This window comes from Chiloscyllium plagiosum, chromosome 2 (assembly GCF_004010195.1).
Source record: "Chiloscyllium plagiosum isolate BGI_BamShark_2017 chromosome 2, ASM401019v2, whole genome shotgun sequence".
NCBI classification, from domain to species: Eukaryota; Metazoa; Chordata; class Chondrichthyes; order Orectolobiformes; family Hemiscylliidae; genus Chiloscyllium; species Chiloscyllium plagiosum.
In genome coordinates this window covers 37,098,481-37,116,875 of record NC_057711.1, presented here as the reverse complement: position 1 = coordinate 37,116,875, position 18,395 = coordinate 37,098,481, and the positions used below count along the sequence as shown (strand labels likewise).

Here is an 18,395-nt window from a genome sequence, read left to right as displayed (position 1 = left end):
ACAGAGATAGGGAGGGGGTGTAGGGGCTGGAGGGGGTTACAGAGATGGGGGGGTGTAGGGGCTGGAGGAGGTTACAGAGATGGGTGGGGTGTAGGGGCTGGAGGGGGTTCCAGTGAGCAGGGAGGGGCGTGGGATGTTGCTGAGTCAGGGCCTGGTCTGAACATGAGCCAGTGTAGAGTGGTTAACCGGGGTTCCAGCCCCCGGCAGGTAGCTTGTCCCCAAAATGGGTCCGTTTGGTTTTGCCAAAGGGAGTGAGTTGGTAACACTGGGCCTGGGCTCAGTTGTGAGTCAGTGTCTGTCACATTGTGCTGTACTGTGTCGTTAGGAAGATCCAGACGTACAATTTGAGGCGATGCCCTGAGGTGATGTCTGGAGTATGCTGGACGGGGAAGTAGTGGTTAACGGCTAGCTGCGGGAAAAGCTGTTGGTTTGCGGAGTGTTACCGGGAGATGGGAGGGCCGCCATTAAACAGGGGGAAACAGTATCCAAGCAACTGTGCCCTTAAAAACACCACTAACAAGATGTCTGCTGTTCAGAGGGAACGGAGCAACAGGCCAAGGGGAAACGCCTGGTTGGGAAAATAAGAGTAACGGTGATTTAGGAGAGGGCCAGAACTGAGATGATGTGCTGAGCGGTCTCCTCGTGCCCTTAGGTGTTGTGATGGGAGAGAGATGGGCTCCCCAGCCCGTTTGGTTTATCACCTCACTGAGACAGTCACCGGCACAGAGGAATGGAGCTGGTGGTGGTTACAAAGGTGGACCAGGGACATTCCCGGGAACTGGGCAGAGACTCCGGCTGAGGGTGTGGGGGGGGGCGGGATTGGGTGGGAATGTGGAGGCGGCTGAGGAATACGCAACCCGGTTCAGCTTGGAGTGAGTCAGCCGCGTGGCCCCAAGGTGTTTCATAGGAAAAAGGAGCAGTTTGGATGGAGTTTAATCGAGATAAATGCGAGGTGCTGCATTTTGGGAGAACAAATCTTAGCAGGACTTATACACTTAATGATAAGATCCCAGGGAGTGTTGCTGAACAAAGAGACCTTGGAGTGCAGGTAGATAGGATAGTGAAGAAGGCGTTTGGTATGCTTTCCTTTATTGGTCAGAGTGTTGAGTACAGGAGTTGGGAGGTCATGTTGCAGCTGTACATGGCATTGGTTAGGCCACTGCTGGAATATTGCGTGCAGTTCTGGTCTCCTTCCTCTCGGAAGGATGTTGTGAAACTTGAGAGGGTTCAGAAAAGATTTGCAAGGATGTTGCCAGGGTTGGAGGATTTGAGCTACAGGGAGAGGCTGAACAGGCTGGGGCTGTTTTCCCTGGAGCTTCGGCGGCTGATGGGTGACCTTATAGAGGTTTACAAAATTATGAGGGGCATGGATAGGATAAATAGACAGTCTTTTTCCTGGTTGTTTGGGAGTCCAGAACTAGAGGGCATAGGTTTAGGATGAGAGGGGAAAGATATAAAAGAGACGTAAGGGGCAAAGTTTTCACGCAGAGGGTGATACGTGTATGGAATGAGCTGCCAGAGGATGTGGTGGAGGCTGGTGTAATTGCAACATTTAAGAGGCATTTGGATGGGTATATGAATAGGAAGGGTTTGGAGGGATATGGGCCGGGTGCTGGCAGGTGGGACTAGTTTGGGTTGGGATATCTGGTCGGCATGGACGGGTTGGACCGAAGGGTCTGTTTCCATGCTGTACATCTCTATGACTGTATGATTTGGACGTACTGGTGTTGGGCTGGTGTGGACAAAGTTAAAATTCACATAACACCAGGTTATAGCCCAAAAGGTTTATTTGGAGGCTGTATCTCTATGACTCTCAGACATTGCTATTGTATCCACCTCCACCATTTCTGGCAGTCCAATCCGGGCACATACCACGATCTGTGTTTTTTAAAAAAATATACAACTTGCTTCTCTCCTTTTTTATCCCCTTTTATCTTAATCAATGTTTCTACCCTCTGAAAAAGACTGTTAATGCCACGCATAAGTTTGTAAATTTCTATCAGGTCACCCCTTAATGTTCAGTCGAAAGCAAACCAAGTTTGTCCAATCTCTTCTCATAGCTAATACACTCCAAACCAGGCTACATCTGGTAAACAGTTTCTGTACCCTGTCCAAAGCCTCCACATCCTTCTGGTAGTGTGGCAACCAGAACAGCACACAATATTCCTAATATAGCCTCACAAAGATGTTTTGTGTATGGCCCCAGCAATTTCCTCACCTGCCTCCCTAGGCATTCTGAAATAGCTTGAGCCTAATCTCTACCTTAATGCTTTTCAAAACACCCAAATTAACCTCTTGACTTCACATGAACATGCCTTAGAATATCAACATACCCCTCCCAATTCACATCATCCACCATGCCCTTCTCCTTTGTGAATACTGATGCAAAGGTTTTGTTAAGGATATCACCCATTTTCTCCAGCTCTACACATAAATTCCCTCCTTTGTCCATGAATAGACTTATCCCTTCCCTATCTATCCTCTTGCTCGTCATAAATGTATAAAATGCCCTGGAATTTTCCTTAATCCTGTCAGCCAAAGATATTTCATGGTGAGTCCCTGTCACTTCTGGCTCAGCTGTTATGTCTCTCCTGTATCCTTTTGGGTAGATTATTAGCACTTTCTGGGAAATACACAATTAATTTTCTAGTGTATAGAGGTAGCACTTGCAGAATCTGAAAATACATGAAAATTAATTTTAGTTATAAAGTCATACAGCACAGAAACAGATGTTTTGGTCCAACCAGTCCATGCTGACCATTAACCCAAATTAAACTATTCCCACCTGCCTGTGCTTGTAAATGTACTCTCATCCACTACTTCCTCTGGTAGCTCATTACACACGCGAATCATTTTGTGTAGAACAAAAAGAAATACCCTCATGTCTTTTTAAAATCTTTTCTCCTCTCACCTGAAAAATTTCCCCTCTGTACTGAAATCACCAATCTTTGGGCAAAGACACCTGCCAATCACCTTAGCTATAGCCCTCATAATTTAAAAACCTTTGTTACCTTTTATGCTCCAGTGAAAAATGTCCCAGCCTGTATAGCCTCTCATTATAAAACAATCTCTCCATTCCTGGCAACATCCTGGTAAATCTTTTCTGAACCCCCTCCAGCTTAATAATATCTTTTCTATAGCAGACTGACCAGAACTGTACGCAGTACTCTGGAAGAGACCTCACCAACATCCTGTACAATGTCAACATGATATCCCGACTCCTATACTCAGGTCTGAACAATGAAGCCAAGCATGATAAACGCCACCTTAACCACTGTGATGCAAACTTCAAAGAATTATGTACCTGAGCTCCTCGATCTCTCTATTCTATAATAATACCCAAGGCCCTAGTTTTAATTGTATAAGTTTTGCCTTTTATTTGTTTTACCAAATGCAATATCTCATATTTATCCAAATTAAACTCTCATCTGCCACTCTTCAGCCCATTGATTTAATTGATCAGGATCTCTTTGTAATCTTAGGTGACCTCCGTCATTGTTCACTGTGCCACCAATCTTGGTTAGTACATTTGCAGATAATACCTTGCTTTCTGTATTCTCATCTAAATGATTTGTATAAATAACAAACCAAAGTGAACCAGCACAGGTCCCTATGGAACATGGCTGCTCACAGGTGGCTGATCACAGGCCGCCAGTCCAAAAAACACTCCACCATCACTCTGTCTCCTACCATTAAACCAATTTTGTATCAAGTTGGCAAGCTGTTGACATAAAACTGGGACTTGCTTGGCTGTTTTCATGTCTTTCCTTGTATGTTTTTTTACAAGAATTCTTCCAGTAGGTTGACAATCAGAGGCTGGGCATTCCAATACAAACAGATCAACTATGACCTAGTAGAATGGCAGAGCTCTGGGAGCTGAATGGTCTGCCCCTTGTCCTAATTTGTACATTCGTCTATGTTCATGGTTAACTAGCTGCATTGGGCAAATAATGCTACCCATTTCCATTAAAATTGATTGCAAAAGTGACAGCTATTTTGAGTAGTATGGATCAGATTGTCATATCACACATTTATATTTTCATATACACAATCCGTGTCAATAACATGTGCAATTGCTTTCCAAATCAAGCCCTTCATTCATGGAGAAGTGAAAAAGCAGAACTTTGAACAACCGTCAAAGAACCACGAGAGAAGATATTGCACGGAATCTTTCTTGATCTGCATGATATCCAAGGGAGCTAAAAAGGGGCATAGTTTTCCAACTTTCAGTTGATATCGTTTCCATGGCCATGCTTTCCTCCTTTCCAAAGGCATTAAACAGAAATGGAATAATATTGTCTTCAAAGTTATTTCTCCAACTGTGAGCAGTAGAGGTCCCAGGAGCATTGGGTTTGTCTTGGCCACAGATGTCCAATTTGATTTGGCAGTTTGAAATCTCTTATTTTCAGAGACAGTTTTGGTTAGAGTGGCAGATATTTCCCAAGCTCAGTTATATTTCATATTTTGAATCTAATATTTTTCAGCTTTGTTAGATTCATTGCATCATGACACCAATTAACTCCACTCAGTACTCAACATTCTAAGTTTTTTTTTAAAACTTGCTGACAAATGCAAAATTGCATTCACTGAAAAAGGGGATTTTTAAACATGAGGGAACCAAAGCAATGGATATTGTGTCCAAAAGTGTGTCGAAATTAGTAGCAAGATCTAAAAATGCCATTCTTAAACATCATCACACCAGAATTATACATGCTACTAATAATGTACTTGCAGTGGACAATACGGATTAATACCAATATGACTGTTTACACTTACAGATATACAATAGTTAATATCATGTATCAGTAATAAAAATGATATCAAAATCATGGAATGGTTCAGCACTGAAAAGTGACCATTTGGCACATCATGTCTTGGTCTCCTGAAAGAACTGCCACTCTCCTTTTTTCTCATGGCTTTGCAGCTTTTCCTTTTCAAATAATGATTCCCCAATTTCCTCTCGAATGCCTATACTGTACTCTGGCAGTGCCATTTTTGTTTCCTCATCACAATTGCTGCTTTTGTCAATTATTTTAATTCTATGCCTTTTGGCTCTAGATGTTTCCAGCAAGAAGGAACTGTTTCCTGTTTACTTTGTCCAGATCCTGTTTTTTCAATGACTTAATTTAGTTACCCCTCAAATTGCTCCTTCCCAAGGAGAGCAGTCCCAATTTCTTCACTTTTTCCATATACAGGTAACTGGTTCCAGGGATGAACTTTGTTCCTGTGAGTGTTTCCTGCACCGGATCTAATGCCTTTAAATTCTTCAAATATGGTGCACAGGACTGGATACTGGAATCTGGAATGCACTGCCTGGGAGAGTAGGTGAGGTGGGAATCCTCGCATCCTTTAAAAGGTACTTGGATGAACACTTGAAATGTCATACATTTCAAGACTATGGACCAAGTGCTGGAAAGTGGGACTGATGTAGATTAAGTAGTTTTTGTCATTACAGACTTGATGGGTTCAAGAGCGTCTTTTGCAGTGTATGTTTCTGGACACAGGACTCCAGTTGAAACCAACAAATGTTTTACACCGATTTATAAGTTACTTGTTTTTGTTCACTGCCAGGATGCCAAATGATTGATTAAATCCTCTCTCAACTTGTCCTTTGATCACCACTGACCTATGCAAGTATACCCTAAAGTTGCTTTGTTCTTGCACCCCCACCTCCTTGGAATTTGACTTTAATTTTACATTGTCCAACAAAATTAATCATTCTACGCTTCCTACTTTAACTTGCATCTGTCTCTTGTCCAGCTCTTCAACAAATCTGTATATGTCCTTTTGAAGTTCTATGCACTTAACCTCCTCATAACTCAGTACCTCAATTTCATGCCATCCTCAATCTTTGAGAAAAATATGTGTTGTAAAAAAAATAAAATTTCATTCTCTGTTTCCTGTCATGCTCTGATTTTCTGCACCAATGAATAATGCAAAATTTTTCTGAGGAGTTCTTATATGGAATACTTAAAAAGTTGCTACTTTTGAAAATGCATGCATATAAGTGCTTTATATAGGTCCTTTGTGATGTTTCCCTTTTAAGTGTTTTGACATCATTAGCATATGAATACAGGAGAAGTAGCATTATAAAACATTTTATAGTTGAATTTATAGTTATCTAGCCTATGTACAAGTAACAAAGTTAGTTTAGTTGTAAATGGTTTCTCTGTAACCTTGGGTTACTTTCAGTACTTTCAAACTAAATCTGCCTGCTGAACCAAAGCTTTTGTGCAAGTTTAAGCCACTTTTGAAATTGAAGTCTTTATTGTAAGTTGAAGTAAATGAATCTTTAGTCAATTTGTTTCAAAGTGTTCAACCTTTAACACTGTAAAAGTAATTGTGCAACAAAAAATGTTATTTGATAACTTGTTTCTAAGTGCTCTTCGAAATTAAGATTCTATTCATTAATACTGACAAAATTCTTAAGAAATTTGCTAGGTATAGATGTTTTGAATGTTAAAAATTTCTTCGGTCAGTATCAGTTCAAAATCAATAGATCTGGTGTGACTCGATCTTGGGGTTGAGATTTTTATCTTTACAGTTTTTAAATAGTTAAAATTATTTGAATACATTAATTACTATGAGATAAAATCAAATCCAGTGTTTGTTACTACTGTGTGGCCTTATTTGTTTTCTGCTTCTTTTCTAAATACACACACAACATGCTCAGGGTGTTGTTGCGGATCATGAAGGTCTACTTGTGGTGGAAATTATATCAGACAGAGATGCAGTGCCATATGGCATGTGATGTAGAATCATAGAGTTACAGAGATGTACAGCAAGATTAACAGACCCATGCCGACCAGATATCCTAAATTAATCTAGTCCCTTTGCCAGCACTTGGCCCATATCTCTCAAAATCCTTTCTATTCATCTATCCATCCAGATGCCTTTTAAATGTTGTCATTGTACCACCCTCCTCCACTTCCTCTGGCAGCTCAATCCATACACCACCCTGTATGTGAAAAAGTTGCCTCTCAAGTCCCTTGTAAATTTTACTCCTCTGACCTTAAACCTATAGTTTTGGAATCCCCCACCCCAGGGTAAAGATCTTGTCAATTTATCCTATCTATGTCATTCATGATTATATAAACCTCTACGGTCACCTCCCAGCCTCCAGTGTTCAAGGGAAAACAGCCCCAGCCTATTCAGCCTCTCTCCGTAGCTCAAATCGTCCAACCCTGGCAACGTGCTTGTAAATCTTTTCTGGACCCTTTCAAGTTTCACAACATCCTTCCAATAGGAAGGAGACCAGAATTGTATAAATCCTGTCCTGATTTGCCTTTCCAAAATGCAGCACTTTGCATTTATCGAAATTAAACTCCCATCTGCCACTCCTCGGCCTGTTGGCCCATCTGATCAAGATTCCATTGTAATTTGGGGTAACCTTGTTCACTGTCCACTAAACCTCCAATTCTGCAAACTTACTAACTGAACCTCTTATGCTCGCATCCAAATCATTTATATAAATGATGAAAGGCAATGGACCCAGCACCAATCTTTGTAGCACACCACTGGTCACAGGACTCCAGTCTGAAAGGCAACCTCTACCACCACCCTGTCTTCTATCTTCGAGCCAGTTCTATATCCAAATCGCTAGTTCTCCCAGTATTCCATTTGATCTAACCTTGCTAACCAGTCTCCCATGAGGAACCATGTCAAATGCCTTACTGAAGTCCATATAGATCACATCCACCAATCTGCCCTCATCTATCCTCTTTGTTACTACTTCAGAAAATTCTATCAAGTTAGTGAGACGTGGTTTCTCACGCACTGGAAGAGTGTGTTATAAAATAGATCTCTCGTGGCGATTTTAAGATGCATGGTTTGACTTCCTTGATGTCAGTTTTTTTTTAAAGCATTGGTAGGGTTAATTAAAAACAGGAAATTCAAACTGGCATTGTAGCTGTAAGGCTACTTCCTCACTATATATGAATATACCTTCATGTTTGTTCAGACTCCTCTAACAGCTGTACCTCCCTCAGTCATATGCTATATCAATGTTCCCTTAGCAACCACAATTCTTCTAGTGAACATAAAATCCAAATAGTTAGAATGCTGTCTTGGTACACAGCTTTCATAATTACACAACTCGTGATTTTCTTTCCATCACTTTGAAAGGAATTTGTGCTTGCATTGCATTGTTAGGTGAGCATCGCTTAAAGTCTACCTCCTTGAACTGCTAAATAACATGGTAACACTGTTGTAGAATTTTAAATGATTACAGGATAGAAGTTGGAGGCATATCTAATTTTTTAATCTAGCAGGTAGACATTACAGTGCAGGTGTATGTTCACTTTTGGGTATTATGCTTTCTTAGCTTTTATGTAGTGAGTCATCAGTTCTTACTCTTTGTATCCTTATACCGCTAGCTCAGCTGCTAGTGTTATACATTGTTATTAGTAGATTATATTGTATGGATGTCATTAAATTATCACAATTAAAAATGCTGTCAGTGTTGATTGACTAATAGAGCCTAATTAATAATTGTGTTGAATTTTGGAATTGATTTGTTGTATTTTCTCCATTTATCAGGGTGCCTTTGGTGCTCTTCAGAAGATATGTGAAGACTCTGCTGAGATTTTAGACAGTGACATTTTGGATAGACCTCTCAATGTCATGATTCCGAAATTTCTGCAATTTTTTAAACACAGCAGTTCTAAGATTAGGCAAGTTCAATTTCTGTTCATATTCATATGATTTTGATATTCGAGCTGCTTATAATTCATGTAACTCCTTTAAAATAATCTGATCTTTGTGTTTATTTAAACATTTGCATGTATTTCAATTAACATTCCTACTTTCATTGCAGCTGCTTATTAATTTTTTCTGGCACTTTTATAAGTATACCTTCTTTCCGGTGAAATTTCTCTGCTAATCTTGAAAGATTATCCTATTCTTAAATGGCAATTAGGCTAAATCTAGGCATATCATATAAAGGTGAGAAACATAATTGGAGGAAGTAATGGGATCGTTGGCCAAGAAGCTAAAACGAGTGTTTTGAGATGAACATGTCCCTAGTAGGTCAAGGCTTCTGACTACTACTCCCACATAATTAGGACCTCAAAGTATCCAAGAACTTGTTTCTTAAATATATATAGTATGTGTGTTTTTGTGGGCATTTCTTTCAGGAAAAGTGATTATGAATGCTTATTAAATAACAGGAAAAAATTGGTTTTATTTAGTCAAGACTTAGTGCATATGACACTGTGCATCAGTCATTTTACATCCAAAATGTTTGTGCATGCAGCAACATTCAAGTTTGACCGTACCCTTCAAAAAATGTCGTGATCAAATGTATCTTCTGAAATCCAGATTTTTGCTTTCTTGCTTGAGACTTACTCATTACCTTTCCTTGAATATGTAACTGAATGTGTTTTAACCTCTTTCTCAGCCTTCGGTTTTGATTGAATACTCTCCTTGACCCCCTTTTTTTAAACTAAAGGTGATTCATCTTTCTTAGAGTCTTTTAACTTGAATAAAAGTTTGAGCATGAAATATCTGGCACAGCTCATCTGCTGATCTTCCCCTTAGCCTCTTTCCCCAGTCTGCTTTGGGGGGCTTGGGAGAAGGAAGAATTAACTAGAGAATAAGTACTGGGGAATCTGCTGGGAATAAATGCTGCTAAATCCTCTAGACCTGATGGATTGCATTCTAGAACTTTAAAGGAAGTAACTGCAGATATCATGGGTGTATTGATGATGATCTTTGATGAAACCCTATATTTTGGCAAAGTTCCAGAGGATTGGAAATATAATGCCCTTCTTCAAAAGGGGATGACGACCAAAAAAGCAAACTATATAACACTTAGCTTAAGTCTGACATTGGAAAAATTCTTCTATCAATTAAAAAGGGTGTAATAACAGAGCATTTAGAAATATGTAATCTAGCAGAGTCAGAATGGCTTCCTGAAGGAAAATCAGGCCTGACAGATCTGTTGCCATTCTTTTGAGAGGTAACAAGCAAGGTAGCTAATGGGGATACAAGCAGATGTAATATATTTAAATTTCCTGAAGTAATTTAATAAAGCACCACACTCAAGACTACTCGGTAAGATAAGAGCCCAGTAATACATTTCCATGGATAGAGGATTGGCTTTCTAATAGAAGACAGTGTTGGGATAAAGGGGGCACTTTAAGATAACCTGTAACTAATGAGTGCCACAGGGATCAATACTCAGGCTACAATTACTTGCAATGTATAAATATAACTTGGACGAGGGGAGTGAATGTCCTATTGCCTGATGAATATACAATTAATCAGGGATTGCTTCCCAAGAACAGTACACAAATAGTTGAGAAGGCAAGTAGTCAGGATGATTTTCAATCTGTAGAGGCGTGTAGACTAGTTAAGCACATGGGCAAACCTTGACAAATGGAATATAATGTGTGAAAATATGCACTTTGGCAGGAAGAATAGGGAAGCTGAATATTATTCAAATTGAGAAAGCTGCAACATGGAGTGATTTGGGTGTTCTAATGCATGAATCACAAAAAGCTACCATCCAGGTTCAACAGATAACAGAAGGCAAATGGGATATTGGCCTTTATTTCAAAGGAAGCGGACTATATAAAAGTAGAGGGGACTTGCTAAAACTATTCAGACTACAACTGGAGCCCAGTGAACAGTTTAGCTTATTAAAGGAAAGTGTACTGGCATTGGAGGCAATCCAGAGAAAGTTTGGGCTTGTACTCATTGAAGCTTAGAAGAATAAGAGGTGACCTTATTGAAACATACAAGTTTCTTCAGTGACTTAACAGGGTCGATGTAAACAGGTTGCTTCCCCTTGTGGGAATGTTTAGTACCAGAGAGTATAATTCCGAACAAAGGGGTCGCACATTTAAGACAGCTGAGGAGGAATATTTTTCTTGGAGGTTAGTGAATCTGTACAATTTCTTTACAATATCAGGTTATTGAGGTTGGATCGTTAAGTATATTCCAGGCTGAGGTAGAAAGACGTTCTAGTCATTAAGGGAATCGTGGTTTACGGGGATAAAGCTGGAAAGAGGAGTTGAGGATTATCGCATCACCCATGAATGGCGAAGCAGATTCTTTGGATGTTATGGCCGGCAATTCTTTTTTCATACCTCTGCAATTGCCCTGATATAAACTGAGGACACCGGTTTGAGACCTGATTTGCTCTATCAAACTGTTTGAAATTCTACCTTAGTATTATCACAACTTCCTAGGGGATCCTTAACTAGATATCTTATTAAATCCACCTTCTTGCACAATACAAGATCTAAGCCAGCCTGATCCTTGGTAGGGTGTGCATTGTACTGCTCTTAGGAAGCAATCCCTGATTAATTGTATATTCACCTTCCCTGTTACCTGTGCTAATCCAATTTAAACTACATATTTACTGGACAAAATCGCTCATGACAATTTTACAAGCCCTTCTTACGCACCTCCATTATTTCCCAATTTAAATTTTGTCCTACAGTGACGCAATTCTTCAGGGATCCACAGATGACTCTCACCCATGACTTTTTTTCTTTTGCTATTCCTTATTTCATCCCAAACTGATTTCGCATCAGAATATACAAAATATGGTTGTCTTGCAGACATAGTGTTGAATTTTATTCTGCACATTTTAGTCTGCTGTGATTCCAGACCAGCAAGGGTATGGGAGTTCAATATAGTTTTAAGGTGACAGAGGAAATACTTAAGTGACCTGATGGGGCAACTTTTTCACAGAGGAAGAGGTAGATACAGGTACAGTTACAACATTTAATAGATATTTTGACAGGTACATGAATAAGAAAAGTTTAGAGGGATTTGGGCCAAATGCAGGCAAATGGGGCTAGTTTGGTTTGGGAAATCTGGTTGGCATGGACGAGTTGAAAGGTCTATTTCCGTGTTCTATGGCTCTAGGGCTGTTGATGTCTGAGGGAAGTGCTACATTTGAAGACAGTTGAATTTTTACTTTTTGCAACAATAATCTGTATTTCAATTTGAAAATGGTAAAGGATTTTGTTTGAAGAAAGATTGATTGGTTCCAAATAATTTTGCAAATCATTCACATTGGATTACAACAGGAAAGTTGAATGTGATAGACATAACTGATTTTGAAATAATGTTTTCTCATAGAAACATATTGTAATGCTTTTAGGTCTCATGCTGTTGCTTGTGTGAACCAGTTCATCATCAGTAGAACTCAAGCTTTGATGTTGCATATTGATTCTTTTATTGAGGTATGTTTACTTGTGTATTTTAGTAAATGACTTTTAAGACTTAAATCATCACATTTATTAACTTCTCAATACATCATATTTTTATATCTCAACTGCAGTGATATTATAGGATTACTGACCAGAAAACTTTTCAAATTAACAGTGCAAGGAATGCTGATCAAACCATTGATGGAACCATCATTAACAGTTGAAATTGAATGTGTCATTTTTCCTTAAAACATTTGATTTGGTACTCCATGTTCAAGTTCTAATATTTACAGTTAACCTTTTATCATTTGAATAGTGTTTTTATAACTTAGGACATGTGGTGTTTTAATGGAAATCTTGTACCTATGTAATGTAAATAGACTAAACTTATTTTAAGTTAAGACAAAGCTTAAAAAAGACAGAATTCAATCCTGTGATTTTCTGTAGTAAAAAGTGAACTATATTTATTCAGTCAGCATAAACTTGAGACATGGTGCCTCACAACTACTGTAAATCTTGGTTGCTGAAATTATAAGACTCCATGTTTCTGGCTCAAATTATGTTTTTGGACATATTTCATGTATAAATTGACCTATTCTCTTAGCCAAGGTACTATAAATGCATTAATAAGACAGCTTCAATTTTCCATGTTTTGCTAACCAGTTTTTTATAAGTGGCTGCATGGGCTCAAGATTGTGATTCAAATTCTGTTGAAAAGATGTGTGAGATTAAGACTTGCCCACTCTTCGCAACCCATGGTGATGAGTTTTCAAAATGCTAATCTCTTACCAACACTGACTGTTGATTATTATACTCAACGTATAATTTGTTCGTCCTCTTTGAGGGAATTTTTTGCAGTTTGAAATGTTGACTTGCAGTCCCTTGCAGTGTCCTCTGAGATGTCTCATTGATCATTAATAATAGAGTTGTACTTGTGGCCACCTGTTGGTGTTAGAGTACGCTTGTCTGCTGTATAAGTCATTCCTCCTCCTCCGTCCTCCACTTCTGTCTCCCCTTTTTAAATTTTATTTTGCATTTGTACGATACAGGTGTTGCTGGCTGGCTCGCCTTTATTGCCCATTCCTACTTGCCCTTGAGAAGCTACCTTCTTGAACCACTGCTGTCCACCTGTTGTGGGTTGATCTATAATGTCATTAGGGAGGGAATTCCAGAATTTTTGACCCAGTGACAGTGAAAGAACGGCGATATATTTCCAAGTCAGGACAGTAGGGGCTTGGAGGAGTCTACTCCCCAATATCCTGAGACTGTGATCCTAATTTTAGACATTTCTGGCATAAGCGCTTCATCAGGAATGAGGCTTGTGGACCAAGGGGGCTGAGAAATGGGAGGGTGGTTGGGGCTGGGGGGCAAGATAGCTGAGAATGTGATGGGGGTGAAGGTGATAGCTCGGATAGGAGGCTGGAATGGATAGATGGGAAGGAAGATGGGCAGGTCAAGAGGGTGCTACAGAGTTGAAAGGTTGGATCTGGGTTAAGATTGGTGGGGAGGAGAAATGAGGAAACTGGTGAAATTCACATTGACCCCATGTGGTTGGAGGGTCCCAGAGTAGAAGATGAGGCGTTCTCCTTCCAGGCGTCGGGTTTGATGATCGAGGAGTCCCAGGACCTGCAAGTCCTTGGGGGAGTGAGAGCGGGAGTTTGTGTTCGGACATGGGGCAGTGGGGTTCTTTTGTGCGTTTCCAGGAGATGTTCTCTGAAGCAGGCATCCAGTCGCTCCGATGTAGAGGAGACCGTATCACGAGCAATGGATACAGTAAATGATGTGTTTGGAAGTGCAGATAAATCTGTTGGGTGTGGATGGCTCCTTTGGGGCCTTGGGCGGAGGTAAGGTTGCACATAATGCAATTCTTGCTGTGGCAGGGGAAGGTGCCAGGAGTGGAGGGTGGGTTGGTGGCGGTGTTGGAGGAGGTGGGGAGTGGGGGAAATGCACTGGAGGGCATCGTCCACCACTTGGGAGGGGAAATTGCAGTTGTCCATCTGGTAAGTTATGGGGTGGAATTGGTCCTCCTGGGAGCAGATGCAGTGGATGTTGAACTGGGAATAAGAGAGAGCGTTTTTACAGGAAGCAGGGTGGTAGGAGGTGGAGTCCAGGTAGCTGTGAGAGTCTGTGGGTTTGGAATAGATGTCCATATTGAGTCGGTCACCGTTAACGGAGATGGAGAGGACCAGGAAGGGGAGGTGTACGATATGGTCCAGGTGAACTTAAGGTCAGGGTGGAATGTGTTAGTGAAATTCATGAACTGTTCAACCTCCTCATCGGATCATAAGGTGGCTCCGATACAATCATGATGTAGCGGAGGAAAAGGTGGGGAATAGTGCCAGTGTGGCTGCGGAAGATGGACTGTTCCACGTACCTGACAAAGAGACACGCACAGCTGGGGCCCATGCGGGTGCTCGTTGGTGAGACAGGACACTTGCGGAATACTTCAGATCACATCTCTGGGACACATGCATGAAACAACCCCACTGCCCCATGGCTGAACACTTTAACTCCTCCTCCCACTCGCCCAAGGGTACGCAGGTCCTGGGCCACCTCCATCGCCAAACCCTTGCCACCCGACGTCTGGAGGAAGAACACCTCCTCTTCCACCTCGGGACCCTCCAATCTCACAGGATCAATATTGTTTTCACCAGTTTCCTCATTTCCCCTGCCGCCACCTTATCCCAGATCCAACCTTCCAACTCGGCACCACCATCTTGACCTGTACTACCTGTGCACCTTCCTTCCTAACTATCTGCCATCACCTCTTTCCCCCATCTTCATCTACCCATCGCATTCTCAGGCCCCCCCCCCCATTTATCTCAAAAGCAATTTCGTGGCCTGCCATTGAGAAGGCACAAAATTTCAAAGCTCTTATTCTTTGAAATGGCAACATTGTAAGTTACTCATATCAGTTATTGTATGAACATTTAGGATCTTTTATGCTGGATATTCATCAAATAATGAAACTTTAAATTCAGGTTGCACTGCTTACCAGTGTAAAATGTGCTGTCGGTTTATGGCACATACTGGCAGTATATGCAGTCTGTATGTGTTCATCAGGTATATTAAATTCTAACCGCTGAATGCAGTTTCACTCTTGATACTGACATCTGGACACTTAAATTCGTTGCACATAAATCTCATACAGAAAAATCGGCAGTGCCTTGCAGTAATGCAGTGTCTAAATTTATGCAATTCTAAATACTCAAAATTGTTCTCTCAGAACTTGTTTGCATTGGCTGGAGATGAAGAATCTGAAGTACGGAAAAATGTATGTCGTGCGCTTGTTATGCTGCTTGAAGTTAGAATGGATCGTTTGCTCCCTCAGATGCACAACATTGTTGAGGTGAAAACTATACTAAAGTGCTCTCAACTTGTTTTTTTTTACACAATTGCTGCCCCTTTTCTGAATTAAATGTTGTGAATTCTCGTTTCCATATGTCATATGGTTTTGTAATGTGCTTTATAAGTAGAAATTTGTCTTGGGATTGCACAGACTTTTGAAAAAACTTTCTCAAATCAGTGGCAAACTTTGTTTTCCCATGTTACTTTTGCTTTAAATTTAATCTTGTTCTGATGTTCCACCAACTGATTTCTGGTTTGTTTTAGCAATATTCTCAACTTTAAAATGGAAACATACTTTTAGGGTATAAGCACTGATGCTCAATTAGGCAATTACCTGGAGGTATCTTGACAATTCTATTTATTTTAATTTGTGCTAGGTAGAATTGTTCCTTTCAAAGGCATATGCTATTTTATGTAATTGCATATTTTAAACAATTAAATATGAACAGCTGCTGATTACTACTCATAATCATGACATTACTCTGCTGTAGTACATGTTGCAGAGGACACAGGATCAAGATGAAAATGTAGCACTGGAAGCTTGCGAGTTCTGGCTAACATTGGCTGAACAGCCCATTTGCAAGGATGTACTTTCTGGACATATGTCTCTGTGAGTAACTATCTTTCACTGTAAAATTAATTTTAAATGTGGTAATTTTTACAAAGCATTTTCTGTTGCCATACAGCATCTAAAATGTATCTTTTTTTAGTAAAGTTGGCAATCTGGTAGCTGAAATTACTGACTACTTGGGCAATTATCTCTTCAAACAAATAGGAAATATTAAAACATTCAATTGAAATGGGAACCTTATTGTAGTAACCTTTTATGTACTTCTTTAAAAAAGTGAGAGCTGGACATTATAGCCAAGTTTCTACGGGCAACAAATTACTTTTAAACTGACTAAGCACACTGACCAGACTTTTCTTTTCAGTGAAATACTGTAAATGTACTTATTTATTGGCTGTTGAGAATGATATTTTATCCCTTTCCTGCACATACCTGCTCTGATTTAATACCAGATAGAGTTTGGGAAGGTCATTTAGTATGTGATATCCTTTTATTTAGTTAAGCATGCTTCACATTCAGCAAGTCTGTTGTAATGTCACAATTTAAATGCCAAGTGATTAATAAGCTAACAAGAATTAGAGTTAGCTGACACTGGAAGCATTTATGTAACTGTTCTTCAACAGGGCAACTGTTTTGAGGGTAGAGGAAGAAATAGGAGAAAAAAAAAATCTAGGCTGGTCTGTGACTTTAGAATTGTAAGGTATCAGAAATCCTGTCACATAATACCTGTCAGCAATATGTGGGCAGCACTTACACTGTAATATGCTAATTCCTACAGCTGTGTAAAAGGTGATTTTGCTGTAGACTGCATAACTAAGTGACGTGCCAGCTGCAGCTCATCTGAAACTGCAGTTGATATTGAACATGATGGATTTGGCTGCTAGTCGTATCTGAAACATTCAATTATGAAACCCATGTGGAAATCACTTATTCCTTTGGAATTATTAATTTAATATCCTCCATTTATTAAAACATTTTCTTCAGAAGATCCAACTTTGCTGAGAAATTGGCGCTCTCACAGTTTGCAGTGAAAAAAATATGGTGGTGAGGTTCTGTCTGAATATAGGATGGCTGCATAATACAAATTACATGACATGGCTATCAGTTTCAGAATGAACTGATAAATTACTTATATTTCCAGTAGACCAAAGGCAGTGATGAGGAAAAAAATTAAAAGGTTAGAAAATGTGAACCAGTGTATTGGGGGTGTGCTTAGAAGGCTATTCCTGAAAATTTAAGAGTGTGGAAATGACAAATGATGTGAAATGCAGACAGGTGGATTTGTGGTTTCCTCCACCTTTGTTTCCTTCTATTCTTTGTCTTTTTCTCTTCCAAATTCATTTCATCTTGTCCATTCTCTTATGTTAGTTGTGATTTACTTGCTATGCAGCAGCACCGCTCATGATTGTTGCACTAACCATGCTGCTGTTATCCATATTCAGGACAGTAGGTTCTGCTATAACGCGTGTTTCGAGAATCAGCTTTAAAGCGATTGAAGAATTTAGACCATTATTCACAGAATGTGAACTTAACTGAATTGGCTATAACGTTAAATGGCATGGCTATTGCGCGATTTTCTTAACACGAGATCACATGAGAATTGATCTGTCGTGTTATATCAGAACCAACTATACTGAATATCCATTAATCCATGTTCTTGTGGAATCTCTGAAATATGTTTTGATTCCTTATAGCCTGATGTATGGCATCCTTCATGAATTGCCTTTTGATGATCACTACCTGGATTTTTAAACCTTAATGACTTGAGGGCAGAGTTGCTCCTTAAAGAAAAGCTTTAAGTGTGAAATACAGCAGCCAAGATGCTGTTTATATAATGGTGTCAGAATCCTGAATTATCTAAAGCCTTCCATCCTGTATGGGTACTACGTGTGACTAGCTTAATCATTTTCCTCAATTAAATTAGTTAAGAAAAAAAGGTGTGTAATATATTCAAACTCTCAACACCCTGATTTTTAAAATGCATTTAATTTTAGGTCCTTAGAACCTCAAGGTTATCCATACTAAGGCTGAGACACTACATACTTTTGGTTTTTATTTTGTACTTGTCTCTTGTGACTCAAGATATAGTTTTTAAACATACTCTCTGTACAGTTTGTTAATACTCTTAAAGTACTTTGGAGGTTCTGTTTGTTCTTCATGCCACATCATCTTTAAACTTGGCTTGCTTTGATACTTTTCCAAAATCTTTTTCAATACTATTACATAGTCTTGTATAGTTAAATGCTGCTTCAAAGCTGACCATATCTGTTCGTTGTCCATCTGTCCGTTGGTAAGTTTTTGCATGACCTCCAGAG

At 39.7% G+C, this 18,395-nt stretch overlaps 1 protein-coding gene across 6 annotated transcripts in view; it reads left to right on the top strand.

The window, feature by feature from the left end:
- Positions 1-18,395, top strand: part of tnpo1 (transportin 1) — a 124,216-nt gene that overhangs the window by 51,507 nt on the left and 54,314 nt on the right. For all 6 annotated transcript variants that reach the window (XM_043707736.1, XM_043707756.1, XM_043707728.1 and 3 more), the window contains 4 exons: positions 8,539-8,672; positions 12,116-12,197; positions 15,391-15,513; positions 16,004-16,122. In XM_043707736.1, coding sequence (XP_043563671.1) covers positions 8,539-8,672; positions 12,116-12,197; positions 15,391-15,513; positions 16,004-16,122 — 458 coding nt within the window. The remainder of the gene's footprint in view (positions 1-8,538; positions 8,673-12,115; positions 12,198-15,390; positions 15,514-16,003; positions 16,123-18,395) is intronic.